The 14,188-nt window shown below is 44.2% G+C and overlaps 1 protein-coding gene across 3 annotated transcripts in view; it reads left to right on the forward strand.

The window, feature by feature from the left end:
• The window catches only part of mpped2a (metallophosphoesterase domain containing 2a), a 201,270-nt gene that overhangs the window by 173,519 nt on the left and 13,563 nt on the right, over positions 1 to 14,188 (forward strand). For all 3 annotated transcript variants that reach the window (XM_073049866.1, XM_073049869.1, XM_073049868.1), the window contains exon 5: positions 10,796 to 10,911. In XM_073049866.1, the coding sequence (XP_072905967.1) occupies positions 10,796 to 10,911 (116 nt within the window). The remainder of the gene's footprint in view (positions 1 to 10,795; positions 10,912 to 14,188) is intronic.

The raw sequence follows: 14,188 nt of genomic DNA on the forward strand, positions 1-14,188 counted from the left end.
TGTTTTCTTGACACCACTGTGTCAGGGTGATGACTTCTTCTCTGTAGGCTGCCTCATTATTATTTGTGATTAGGCCAATCAATGTAGCATCATCAGCAAATTTTTCAGGTGAGATTATTCGGGCAGTGGGAAAATCATCCCTCTTGTGCTTCTTGATCTTGTCACTCAGGATTCAGTGTCACGCAACCCTGCCACTTTGATCTGGCCCATGCCTTCATTAACCATGTCCAACACTTGACTTTATTGGATCTTCCTCCTTACACAAGTCAGCAGATTCGTGGGGCTGTGGCCAGGGTTAATCGGGGTGCGCCTATGGTTCGTTGGAGTGTGTGCCACAAGGATTAGGTTTGAGGATAGGGCTGTTGGATGTACACGTGGAGCTGGGAGAGATAAGGTTGAGAAGCTTAGTGTGATGAGGTATGTTGGACTGTGGTGGACAGGGCAGTGAAGCCATTTTAATCTGGCCCATGCCTTCTTCCTGTAACCATTGATGCCCTGACTAATCAAGAACCTATCAACTTCCACATTCAATATACCCAATGACATGACCTTTACAGCTTTCTGTGGCAATGAATTCCACAGATTCACCACCCCCTGACTAAATAAAAGTTCAAAGTTCAAAATTCCTCCTTGTCTCAGTTCTAAATGAACACTCCTCTATTCTAAGGCTGTGCCCTGTAATCCTAGACTCCTCTACTGTAACGGAGTCGATAGGAAGCATCCTCTCCACATCCACTCTAGTGTTCCTCCACAGTTTCTTTGCTCCCCCATATCTAACTCTCCTGCGCCATTTTCCAGCGGTACAATATCATCTCTTTTACTGTTTTATCACCAGGATGTTGCAGGGACTGGAGGAGCTGAGTTATGAGGAGAGTCTGGATAGACTGGGACTGTCTTCCCTGCAGTGTAAGAGGCTGAGGGGTTGCCTTATGGAAGGTTATAAAATCACGAGGGACATTGATAGGGTTGCCATCTTTTCCCTGGTGTAGGGTAGTATTGAACTAGAAGGCATACATTTAAAGTGAGAGTGGAAAGATTTAAATGGGAATTTTGAGTGGCATATTTTTGACACAGAAGGTGGTGGATCAGGAGCTGACTGAGTCTACAGCCATCACCAAATTTCCTCAAGCTCCTGTTGACATGCCATGGATATGTGGCAGCTGAACACTTGCCGACAGCCCCCAGCTCATGCTTAAGCTGAGTTGGTTGTTAATGCAAACAACACATTTCACTGTGTTTTAACGTACATGTGATAAACAAATTAATCTGAATCAGAACTCCACCATGAATGGCCCCAAGCCTGGCTGCAAAAGGGGGGGCATGGTTGGACATGGGGCTATCAACCCTATCCCATAAATACACAAAGCTACAGGAACACCAACAGAAGCTCCAAAAAATGTCCTCTCTGGGAGAGGAAGGATCTTCGCCTAGAAGATGTATGAAGATGTGTGGTGAATGCTGATGCCATGGGACCGATCAACTTTTGGCACAGGAAAGAGGTCTCTGGTGAGCTGCTGCTGGCCACCGATGACCCATTAGGAGGGATGGACTGGGAGAAAGGAAAACCTGAATTGCCCATGGTGGAGTAGACTCAATGGGTTCAATGGCCTAGTTCTGATCCAATATGTTATAGTCATTAATCTAACGACTTGCCTCACATTGTTAAGAGGCTCTCAGACAATTTTCCAAGTGAGCTTGTCGCATTCAAGCCAATAAGTTGGTTCCCTCCTTTGGGGTTAATTGTAAACTTCCCTGGATGAGAATTCCAGATTAACACTCTAGCTGGATCCATTCTTAGTTCAAACAAGAATACTGATATAAATGAAGCTTGCTCAGTGCAGCAGTGTGTGTGTGTATGCTGTGATGAATTTCTGTGTGTTATTATTTAATTTGTATGATTATTCAATTACCTGCTGCAATCATTAATATGCTATTCAATTATCTAAGTCATTAATTGGAACACCATTGGTCTTTGTCAGTTCTGTCTGATGTAATTACAGATGCAAAGAGCTAAAGTAATCATGAATAGATTATACCAGGGTGACTGAAACATTGTGGAGGATTTTGCTTTCATTTTTGGTTTTGGAATTAATTTATTATTGTCAGATGTACTGAGTGAAAAGCTTGTCTTGCACAATGTTCATATAGATCAGATCTTTATTTATTTGATTGTTATTGAGATACAGCGGGGAATGAGTGACACGTTAGCGTAGTGGATAGCACAATGCTTCACAGTACAGGTGACCTGGGTTCAATTCCTGCCGCTGCCTGTGAGGAGTTTGCACGTTCTGCCTGTGACTGTGTGGATTTCCTCCAGGTGCTCCAGTTCCCTCCCACAGTCCAAAGACAAGCATGTTGATAGGTTAATTAGTCAAAGTTCAAAGTAAAATTTATTATCAGAGTACTTACAGTAGTCCCAGAAAGTTTGTGAACCCTGTAGAATTTTCTCTATTTCTGCATAAATATTACCTAAAATGTGATCAGATCTTCACGTAAGTCCTAAATCTAGATAAAGAGAACCCAATTAAATAAATAACACAGAAAACATTATACTTGTTCATTTATTTATGGAGAAAAGTTATCCAGTATTACATGTATTTGATGGAAAAAATATGTGAACCTTTGCATTCAGTAACTGGAGTGACCCCCTTGTAAGCAATAGCTTCAATCAAACGTTTCCGGTTAACTGTTGATCAGTCCTGCACATCGGCTTGGAGGAATTTTAGGTCATTCCTCCCTACAGAATTGCTTCCCTCTGGGATGTTGGTGGGCTTCCATGCATGAACTGCTTGCTTCAGGTCCTTCCACAGCGTTTTGCTAGGATTAAGGTCAGGACTTTGACTTACCCATTCCAAAACATGAATTTTCTTCTTTTTAAACCATTTTGTTCATTTACTCTGTTTTTTGGATCATTGTCTTGTTGCATTATCCAGCTTCTATTAAGCTTCAGGTGATGGACCGCAGCCCTGATATCCTCGTGCAAAATGTTGTGATACAATTTTGAATTAATTATTCCCTCAACAATTGCAAACCCTGTCCACCATGTTTCACGGTTGGGATGAGGTTTTGGTGTTGGTGTGTAGTGTCTTTTTTTCTCCAAACATAGCAATGTGCATTTCTGCCAAAAGAGTTCAACTTTTGTCTCATCTGTCTACAGAACACTGACCTAGAAGCTCTGTGGAACATCCAGGTGGTCTTTTGCAAACTTGAGATATGCAACAATGTTTTTTTTGGAGAGCAGTGATTTCCTCTTTGGTGTCCTTCCATGAACACCATTGTTGTTCAGTGTTTTTCTTATAGTGGACACATGAACAGAGTCTTTAGCAAGGTCTAGTGATTTCTGCATGTCTTTTACTGTTACCCTTGGGTTCTTTTTCACCTCCCAATTTCTCTGACTATGGACTGATGAACACGCAGGTCTTTAGAAATGCTTTTGTAGCCTTTTCCTGCTTTATGCATCTCTACAATTCTTCTCAGGTCCTCTGTAAATTATTTTGATTGAGGCATGGTACACATAAAGAGATCTTTCTTGAGAAGAGCAGGCTCTGTCAGTAACCTGACTTTGTGTCTTTTTTTAGGGCAGGGCATCTCTACAACCCACACCTCGAACCTCATCTCATTGTTTGGAACAGGTAACTCCAAGTAGCTTTTGCAGAAGGCATTTCCCCTGAAGTTCACATACTTTTTCCAACAAATACATGTAATATTGGATCATACTGTCTCAAAAAATAAATGAACAAGTATAGTATTTTTGTGTTATTTATTTATTTGGGTTCGCTATCTAGTTTTAGGATATTTGAAGATCTGATCACATTTGAGGTTATTTTTATGCAGAAATAGAGAAAATTCTACAGGGTTCACAAACCGTCAAGCAGCACAGTGCATGTCGCTACATACAATCCTGAGATTTTTTTTCCTCCAGGCATACTTTGCAAATCTATAGAACAGTAACTGTAACATGATCAATGAACAACAGATTATGCAAATTCAAATATAAATAAATAGCAATAAATAACAAGGGCATGAAATTACAGATAAAAGAGTCCTTAAAGTGAGATCATTGGTTGTGGGAACACCAGAAATAGAATGAGTGGAGTTATCCTCTTTCGTTCAGGAGTCGGGTGATTGAGGGGTAGTAACTGTTCTTAAATCTTGCTCTGTTCTTAAATCTGGTGTGAGTCCTGAGGCTCTTGTACCTTCTACCTGATGGCAGCAGCAAGAAAAGTGCATGGCCTTGGTGGTGAGGGTCTTTGATGATAGACACTGCTTCTTTACAGTTTCATGTAGATGCCTTCAATGGTTGGGAGAGCTTTACCAGTGATGCACTGGGCCGAATCCACTACCTTTTGCAGGATTTTCCACTCAAAGGCATTGATGTTCCCATATCAGACTGTAATGCAACCAGTCAGCACACTTTCCACCACACAGCTATAGAAGTTTGCCAAGGTTTTTGATGCCATGCCGAGTATCCACAAACTCCTGAGGAAGTCGAGGCATTGTAGTGCTTTCTTTGCAATTATATTTATATGATGGGTCCAGGACAGGCCTTCTAAGGTAATGACCCCTGGAATTTAAAGTTACTGAACATCTCCACTTCTGATCCTCCAATGAGTACTGGCTCATGGACCTTTGCTTTGCCTGTCCTAAAGTCTGCAATCAGTTCCTCGGTCTTACTGACATTAAGTGAGAGATTATTGTTATTACCACTCAAGTTCAGGTGCTTTGCTGTTTGGCGTAGGCAATCATGTCTCTCTATTCACATCTTTGAACTGTCTCTCAGCTCAAAGATGTGAATGGAGCCTTCACCGAAGGAGCCTCATCCGGTAGTCGATCTCGTGCATCACAGGTGAACCTCGACGGTTATCCAGCGACTATCAGCAGATTAAAAGCAAAGAAGATCAGACTAGCAACCTGGAATGTAAGAACACTTAACCAGCCTTGGTAAACTAGACAACATCAAACAGGAAATGGAAAGATTAAAAATCAACATCTTGGGAATGTGCGAGATGAGATGGAAAGGAGCTGGTAAAACAAACTCAGAGGGATATACCATCACTTATTTACTCAGGAGGAGAAATACATGAAAAAAATGTTGGAATTATGTTAGATGAAGAACATGCAAAGTCAATAAAAGGCTATTGGACAATATCAGATCAAATGTTACTTGTGAAACTACATGCAAAACCTTTTGACATTAACATCGTACAAGTTTATGCCCCAACAGCAGACAGCAGTGAAGAAAACATCAAACAATATTATGACGAACTAGAAACAACATTAAGACAATGTAAAAGCTCAGAAAATACCATTATTCAAGGTGACTTCAACGCAAACGTAGGCAAGACCAGGGACAAGGACAATAATGGGCATTACAGCATAGGTGAGAGAAATGAGAGAGGCTAGCTGCATGGGTCACAGAAAAAGTTTATATAATTGGTAATACCGTCTTCAAGCAATACCCGAGAAAACTATGGGCATGGAAGAGCCCAGGGGATAACACCTGAAACCAAATTGATTACATGCTTATAAGGGGAAGGTATAGAAATGCTCTGAAATCATGCAAAATATATCCAGGTGCCGACTGCTACAGTGATCACGTACCAATAATCAGCGTGATGTACCTGAGACTCCGAAAGCTTAAAAGACCAAGAGTAGAGCCAAGGCTGAATTTGGGACGTGAAAAAAAAGTGACAACAAAAATGAATTCCAAATAACAGTGAAGAACAAATTTGAGGCTCTACAAAACATCACTATTATAGAACAGCAATGGGAAAACATCAAAGACAGCATTACACAAGCAGCACAAGAGGTGATGCCCAAACATCAGAAAAAAGCGAAAAAGAAATGGATGACAGAAGTAATTCTGAATCTTACGGAACAAAGAAGAAAGTGTAAGGAAAACAAAGAAGCCTACATATCCTTCCATGCACAGATAACACCATTCAGCAAAATTTTTAATCTCCCTCCTGATTCATCACTACCTTTGGTATGGCCCACAACAGCAGTGTCATTAGCAAAATTGTAGATTATATGGAGCTGTATTTAGGCACACAGTCATAGGTGTAAAGTGAGTAGGACAGGGACTAAGCACACAGCCTTGTGGTGCTCCGGGAGTGCTGATGGAGATTGTGCAGGAGATGTTTTTGCCAATCTGAACTGACTGAGGCGAGGAAATCCAGGATCCAATTGCACAAAGGAGTATTGAGGCCCAGGTCTTTTCTGACTAGTTTTGAGGGGATGATGGTATTAAATGCTGAGCTGTAATCAATAAGGAGCATCCTGATGTATGTACCTTTGCTGTCCAGATGTTCCAGGGTTGTGTGAAGAGCCAATGAGATGGCATTGTAAATTGCCCTATGATTAGGCTAGGAGTGCTGTGTGGCATGGCTGGAAGGGCCAGAAGGTCTGATATTGCTCTGTATCTCATCACAAACAAATCGAATAGGCCCTTCCAGCCCTTCGAACCATGCCACCCGGCAGCCCACCAGTTTAACCCTAGCCTAACCACAGGACAGTTGATGACAAATTAACCTACCAACTGGTACGTCTTCGAACTGTGGGAGGAAACCGGAGCACCTGGAGGAAACCCATGTGGTCACGGGGCGAACATACAGGCAAAGGCAGGAACTGAACCTGGGCCGTTGGTACTGTAAAACGTTGTGCTAACCACTATGCTACCATGCACATTTACACAGTGCACTAAGCTAGAATAAGGTAAAACAATAACAATGCAGAATAAAGTGTAAAAGCCACTGAAAACATGCAGTGCAGCCAAACATTAAAGTAGATAGCAAGGTGGGTTGTGTCCATTTTATTGTACAATAGGTCTTTTCAAGAGTCTGATGACAGTGGAATAGAATCTGTCCCTGAGCCTGGTGGTGCATAGTTTTAGGCTTTTGTATCTTCTGCCCAATGGAAGAGGGGAGAGAGAATATCCAGGGGTGGGGGTGGGGGTCTTTGATTATGTTGGCTGCTTTACTGAGGCAGCGGGAAGTGTAGACAGAGTCCATGGAGAGGAGGTTAGTTTTTGATGTGCTAAGGTGTGTCCGTAACTCTCAGTTCCTGACAGTCTGGGGCAGAGCAGTTGCCGTTCCAAGCCATAATATCCGGATAGGATGTTTGAACCTGATAAATCCGTGAGCTCTTGATCTCCCAATCTACCTCATGGCCCCTGCACGCTGTCTACCTGGACTATGCTTTCTCTGTAACTGCTACGCCACGCCACACTCTGCACTCAGTTTTCTTTATTCTATCTCAATGGTCTGTCGTGGTGGCACACAAATAAAATCTTCTTTCACATTAGCTTTGTTTGTCACGTCTACATCGAAACATCAAAACCTACAGTGACTTGAGTCGTTTTTGCGTCAAAGACCAACACGATCTGAGAATCATGCTGCAGGCGTAGCATGCCCACAGTTCACTAACCCAGACCGTGCTCCTTTGAAATGCAGGAGGAAACCGGAGCGTGCGGGGGAATCTGACGTGATCACACCGAGAAGGTGCAAGCTCTTTACGGACAGCGGCTGGAATTGAGCCCTGATCGGTGATCAATCATTTTGCACTGTAAAGCCATTGCGCTAACCGCTAACCCGAATCTTTTCACTGTATCTCAATGCATGTGTCTATGTTAAAGCAACACTAACACAGATTAATGTGGAGGGAATTCCTCTCAGACATTCACAAGCAGTTTTTGAGAAGTGCATTAAAGGCACGCAATGGTGAAGGACGGGTAGAACGGGTAGGACGGGTAGAACGCCAAACTCGCCTCATTCCATTTGCCTTGACTATCGGTGCAGAAAAAAGACACTGAGATTCACTCTCCTATTAGCCTTGAACATGACTCCTTTGTGTTGGATAGACAGCCTTTTATTAAATCACCCAGTCGTGCCTTTTGACTGAAGTGTGCTAATTGTGTTCTGAGGACTTGTAATTGAATATTGACCACAGAAGGTCAAATAAACTGTGTTGCAAAGAGACCTTCAGGATGGATGAATGTACAGTGTTTCCCTACAAACAGAATTGACTGATAGATCCTTGCATTTGGACCAAGTATGAAGTTACGGTCAGACAGTGAGGACTCACCGGAAGGCATTAGCTTTCTGTGTTTTATTTATTTAGCAGTACAGCGGAGAACAGGCCCTTCCAGCCCAATGAGCCGTGATACCCAGCACCCCACTGATTTAACCCTAACCTAATCACAGGAAACTACAACAATCCTGGCAAAAGCACAAAACGAGAAATAAAGAAAATTCTTAGAACCTGGTTCTCATTGGAAGACACGATTAACAAGCAGATTGAATTGGATGCAATTTATGAAGCTATGCATCTGCGGGATTGGGGCCAAGTGGTGAGCCGTGGACACTGGAGGGATCAACGCTCACAACAACTGATAACTGTCCTGTCCTGTCCAAGACTGGAAGAAGCTGCAGAAGATCGTGAACATAGCCCAGCACATCACACAAACCAATCTTCCATCCTTGGACTCACTTTACACTGCACGCTATCGGAGCAGTGCTGCCAGGATAATCAAGGACAAGACCCACCCAGCCAACACACTTTTTGTCCCACTTCCCTCCGGGAGAAGGTTCAGGAGCATGAAGATTCGTACGGCCAGATTTGGGAACAGCTTCTTTCCAACTGTGATAGACTGTTGAACAGATCCTGACCCGGATCTGGACCGTACCTTCCAAATATCTGGACCTGACTTGCACTACCTTACTTTTCCCTTTTCTATTTTCTAATTATGATTTATAATTTAAATTTTTATTATATTTACTTCGATTTGTACTTCAGGGAGCACGAAGCGCCAAAACAAATATCACTGTGATGACTGTAGGCTCCAGTATCAATTTGGTGACAATAAAGTATAAGTATAACCAGGGATACGTGCCAGTGGAGATCACTCAGCTAATCGGTTGGCCGGAACCTAAAGGTTCCTAGTGGCCAGCATGACAGCCAGCCAACCAGAACAAGTTAAACCAATAGAAATGTGAGCACGCAGCAGGAACAACACTCAATTGAACGCTGATGATGTCACCTTGACTGGCGATGAAATGTTTTCAACGTAACCTCCAGGCTCGGCGAACAACCCTACAAATAAATAATTACAGGACAATTTACAATGAAAAATTAACCTACTAACCGGTACAGCTTTGGACAGTGTGAGGAAACCCACGCAGTCATGGGAGAAGGTACAGACTCCTTATAGACAGTACCACAATTGAGCTGTGAACTCCCAACGCCCCGAGTTGTAATAACATTGTGCTAACCACTACGCTGCCACGGCACCCATGGTATTTCTTCCTCACGTTGTCTGGGCATGTTACCGAAACCCCAGGTGCTCCCACAAAAGCAGATCCATAGTCAATGATCAATTGCTGTTGGTGTTCAAAACACTCAGGCAACAGAAAAGAAATGACTTAATCCTCCAGTGACTTGTTCAACAAGCACAGAGGTGATCAGTCACCGATTGACAAGCAGCAGTTCTGGTTCCAGTAGAGCACGTCATGGGAACCAGCCTCTCCTCCTCTCCTTGGACTGTCTATAACACTTCCTCAGTAAAACAGCCAGCATAAGCAAAGATCCCACCCACCCTGGAGATTCTCTCTTCTATCTTCACCCCAGCAGACTCTGTGTGTGTCTATCTATCCCACTGTTGTCAGGTGCTAGAACAGTCCCCTTGCACAATTAGACGGGCACGCTATCTCACAGTCTACCTTGTTACAGCCTTCCATCTTGCCATTTGCCTGCACTGCACTTTCTCTGTAACAGACAGGGTTAGTAAGTTGCCTTATTGGTTTTAGTTAATTCTTTGGCACGTAAACGTCGAAACATATAGTGCGATGCATCAAGTCAGTGAGGATTGTGCTGGGCAACCCAGAAGTATCGCCATGAGTTCATACCAACGTCACATGGCCACGACTCATTAACCCTAACCCGTACGTCTTTAGAATGCAGCTGGAAACCAGAACACCCAGAGGAAACACACAAGGTTATTGGGGGAGGGGGTGTACAATCTCCTTGCAGGCAGTAGCGGGAATTGAACCCCTATCGGCGATCGCCAACACTGTAAAGCGATGCACTAACCTCTACGCTACCGTGTTACCCTCAGCTGTGGGCACGCCAAGTTGATGACACCCGAGGGCTGGCCCCAGCACATCCTTGGATTGTCACTGTCTGTTTTCATGTTTCCATGTATATGTGAAAAATAAAGCTAATCTTTTAATCTCTAAATCTCACTGCAGGCGGCTGATTGGGGCATAAAGCACTACAGATAAGATTTATGTATGTTTAATATGTTTGGTAGCCTTCAACCTGAGGGCATGAACATTGATTTTCTGACTTCTGGTAATATTTTCCCCCTCCCCTCCCCTCCCCTTTTTCTCTTTTTCAATTGCCCACTCAGGCTCACCTCTTAACTCTTATTTTCTACTCACCTGCCTCCATCTGGTGCCCCTCCTCCTTCCTTTTCTCCCATGGTTTACTCTCCCCTCCTATCAGAATCCTCCTTCTTCAGCCCTTTACCTTTTCTGCCTATCACCTCCCAGCTTTTTACTTCATCCCCCCCCCCCCCCCCAACCTGGCTTCACCTATCTCTTCTAGTTTGTACTCCTACATTCTTATTCTGCCTTCTTCCCCATTCCTTTCCATTCCTGATGGAAGGTCTCGGCCTGAAAGGTCATCACTTTATTCCTCTCTGTAGATGCTGCCTGCTGTGTGTGTTACCCTGGAATTCCAACATCTGCAGAATCTTTTGTGTTTATGATACGTTTGATTCTCTCTCTCTCTCTTTCAGGACCCCCTGGTTTAATGGCTGGGGCTTCAATCTGCCTCGAGGTCAGTCCCTCCTCGACAAGTGGAATCTAATTCCAGAGGGTATCGACGTTCTCATGACTCATGGTCCACCACTGGGTAAGCGATTAAGGCAGCGGTACTAACTTCACCTGCGGCTGATCAGGCAACATTCCTGTCTCCGAGCCAGAGGTCTGGAAGTTCAGTTCCTATTTTAGGCGCATTGTGTTTCCACAATTGCTATGTGTACCATCGGCATGGGAAGAAAAACACTACAGCACAGTACAGGCCTTTTGTCTCACAACGTTGTGCTGACCTTTTAACCTACTCTGAGATCAATCGAACCCTTTCCTCCCATGTAGCCCTCCATCTTTCTGTCATTCAAGTGCCTATCTAAGAGTCTTTTAAATGAAAGAGGTCAGGGGAGAATCATCAAACTGGTTCAAGCTGACAGGAAAGTGACAGTAAACAAGGAAGATGTGCAGATGCTGGAAATTGGAGCAACACACACAAAATGCTGGAGGAACTCAGCAGGCCAGGCAGCATCTATGGAAAAAAGTACAGTCGACATTTCGGGCCGAAACCCTTCGGCAGGACTGGAGCAAAAAAAGCTGAGGAATTTGAAAGATGGGGGGGAGGGGAGAGAGAGACACACTCAAGGTGAAACCCAGAGGGGAAGGGATGAAGTAAAGAGCTGGGAAGTTGACTGGTGAAAGAAACAGAAGGCCATGGAAGAAAGATAAAGGAGGAAGGAGCACCAGAGGGAGGCGACGGGTGGACAAGGAGATGACGTGAGAGATTGCAAAGGGGATGGGAAATAGAGAAGGGTGGGAGTCGGTTGGGAGGCATTAGCAGAAGTTTGAGAAATTGATGTTCATGCCATCAGTTTGGGGGCTATCCAAACAGAATATAAGGTGGTGTTCCTCCAACCTAAGTGTGGCCTCATCATGGATGGACATATCAGAATGGGAAGTAGAATTAAAATAGATAACCACTGGGAGATTCTACTTGTTCTGGTGGATGGAGCGCAGGTGCTCAGCAAAGCGGTCTCCCAATCTATGTCGGGTCTCACCGATGGAGAGGAGGCCACACCAGGAGCATCAAACACAGTAGATGACCCCAACAAACTCATACATGAAGTGTTGCCTCACCTGGAAGGACTGTTTAAGGCCATGAATGGTAGTGAAGGAGGAGGTGTAGGGGCAGGTGTAGCACTTGTTCCACTTGCAAGGGCAAGTGCCAGGAGGAGGGACGAATGGACAAGGGAGTCGTGTAGGGAGCGATCCCTGCAGGAAGTAGAAAGTGGGAGGGAAAGATGAGCTTGGTGGTGGGGTGCCATTGGAGGTGGTGGAAGTTTTTGAGAATTAAGTGTTGAACGTGGAGGCTGGTGGGGTGGTAGGTGAGAACAAGAGGTACCCTATCCCTGGTAGGGTGGAGAGAGGATGGGGTAAGAGCAGACATGTGTGAAATGGAAGAGATGTGGTTGAGGGCAGCATTGACGGTAGAGGAAGGAAAACCCCTTTCTTTGAAAAAGGAGGACATCTCTTTCATTCTAGAATGAAAAGCCTCATCCTGAGAACAGATGTGGTGGAGAGGGAGGAACTGAGAAAAGCAGATGGTGTTCTTACAAGTAGCAGGGTGGGATGAGGTGTAGTCTAGGTAGATATGAGAATCCATGGGTTTGTAATAGATATTGGTGGATACGCTGTCTCTGGAGATAGAGAAAGAGAAGGGAGGTGTTGGAAATGAAGCAGGTGAATCTGAGGGCAGAGTGGAAGTTGGAGGAAAAGTGGATGAAGTGGACGAGTTCAGCGCCGGTGCAGGAAGCAGCACCAATGCAGTCATCGATGAAGCATAGGAAAAGTGCAGGACAGTCACCAGGGTAGGCTTGGAACATAGACTGTTCCATGTAGCCAACAAATAGGCAGGCATAGCTGGGACCTGTTTGAATGCCCATGGCTACACCTTTTGTTTGAAGGAAGTGAGAGGAGCCAAAGGAGAAATTATTGAGAGTGAGGACAAGTTCTACTAGGTGGAGAACAGTGGTGGTGGAGGGGAAATGGTTAGGTCTGGTTTCCAGAAAAACAGAGAGATTTGAGGCCTTCCTGCTAGGGGATGGGGGTGTATATGGACTGATATCCATAGAAAAAATAAGATAACTGGGGCCAAGGAACTTGAAATCATTGAAAAGATCATGTGAAGTGTCACGGATGTAGGTAGGACTGAACCGGGGGGGATAAAACACAGTCAAGGTATACAGATATGGGTTCAGTGAGGCAGGAACAAGCTGAAACAATGGGTCTACCTGGACAAGCAGGTTTATGGATCTTGGGTAGGAGATAGAAATGGGAGGTGCAGGGTGTGGGAACTATGAGGTTGGTAGTGGTAGATGGGAGATTCCCAGAGTCAAAAGGTTGGTGATGGTGTGGGAGGCAATGGACTGGTGCTCCTTAGTGGGGTCCTGTTTGAGGGGTAATTAAGAGGAGTTGTCTGAGTAACTCAAATAACCATGTGTTACAACAGTGGTGTCCAGAAGAGCATCTCTGAACGCACATGTCAAAACTTGAAGAGAACGGGCTACAGCAGCAGAAGACCATGGACATGCACTCAGAGACCACTTTATCAGGAACAAGACACACCTAATAAAATGACCACTGAGTGTAGAATAGTACAGCAGAGTACAAGCCTGTTGACCCACAATTTTGTGCCAACATTGTAACTACTAAAATCGATCTAACCCTTCCCTCCTACGTACTCCATTTTCCTATCACCCTTGTGTCTATCTTAGAGTTTCCTATATATCTCTGATGTATCTATATCTGCTACCAATGTGTCCCACATACCCACCATTCTCTGTGTAAAAATAGCCTTTACATCTGGCATCTCCCCCCACCCCTGGTACTTTCCTCCGATTATATTAAAATATGTCTTTTTGTTTCAGCCTTTTGTACCCTGGGACAGAGATGTTGGCTATAAACTCCATCAATGTCTCTATTCATCTATCAAAAATTTTGATCTCTGTCATGTTGCCTCTCATCATCCTTTGCTCCAGAGAGAAAAGCCCTAGGATGCCCAACCTATCCTCAAGAAACATGCTCTCTAGTCCAGGTGGCATCCTGGTAAATCTCCTCTGCACCCTCTATGGAGCATCCACATTCTTCCTATAATGAGTTGACCAGAACTGAACATTTTATTCCAAGTCTGGTACAGACAGAGTTTTATAGAGTTACAATATTACCTTATGGTTCTGAAACTCAATCTCTCAGTCCTTTTCTATTAGTTGTTTCCACCTGGAAAAAAAGCCTCTGGCTGCCCACTCTGTCTAAGCCTCTTATCATCTTGTACACCTCCAACAAGTCACTTCTCATCCTCCTTTACTCCAAAATGCCACGGTAGC

Source organism: Hemitrygon akajei, chromosome 6 (genome assembly GCF_048418815.1).
Source record: "Hemitrygon akajei chromosome 6, sHemAka1.3, whole genome shotgun sequence".
Classification (NCBI taxonomy): Eukaryota; Metazoa; Chordata; class Chondrichthyes; order Myliobatiformes; family Dasyatidae; genus Hemitrygon; species Hemitrygon akajei.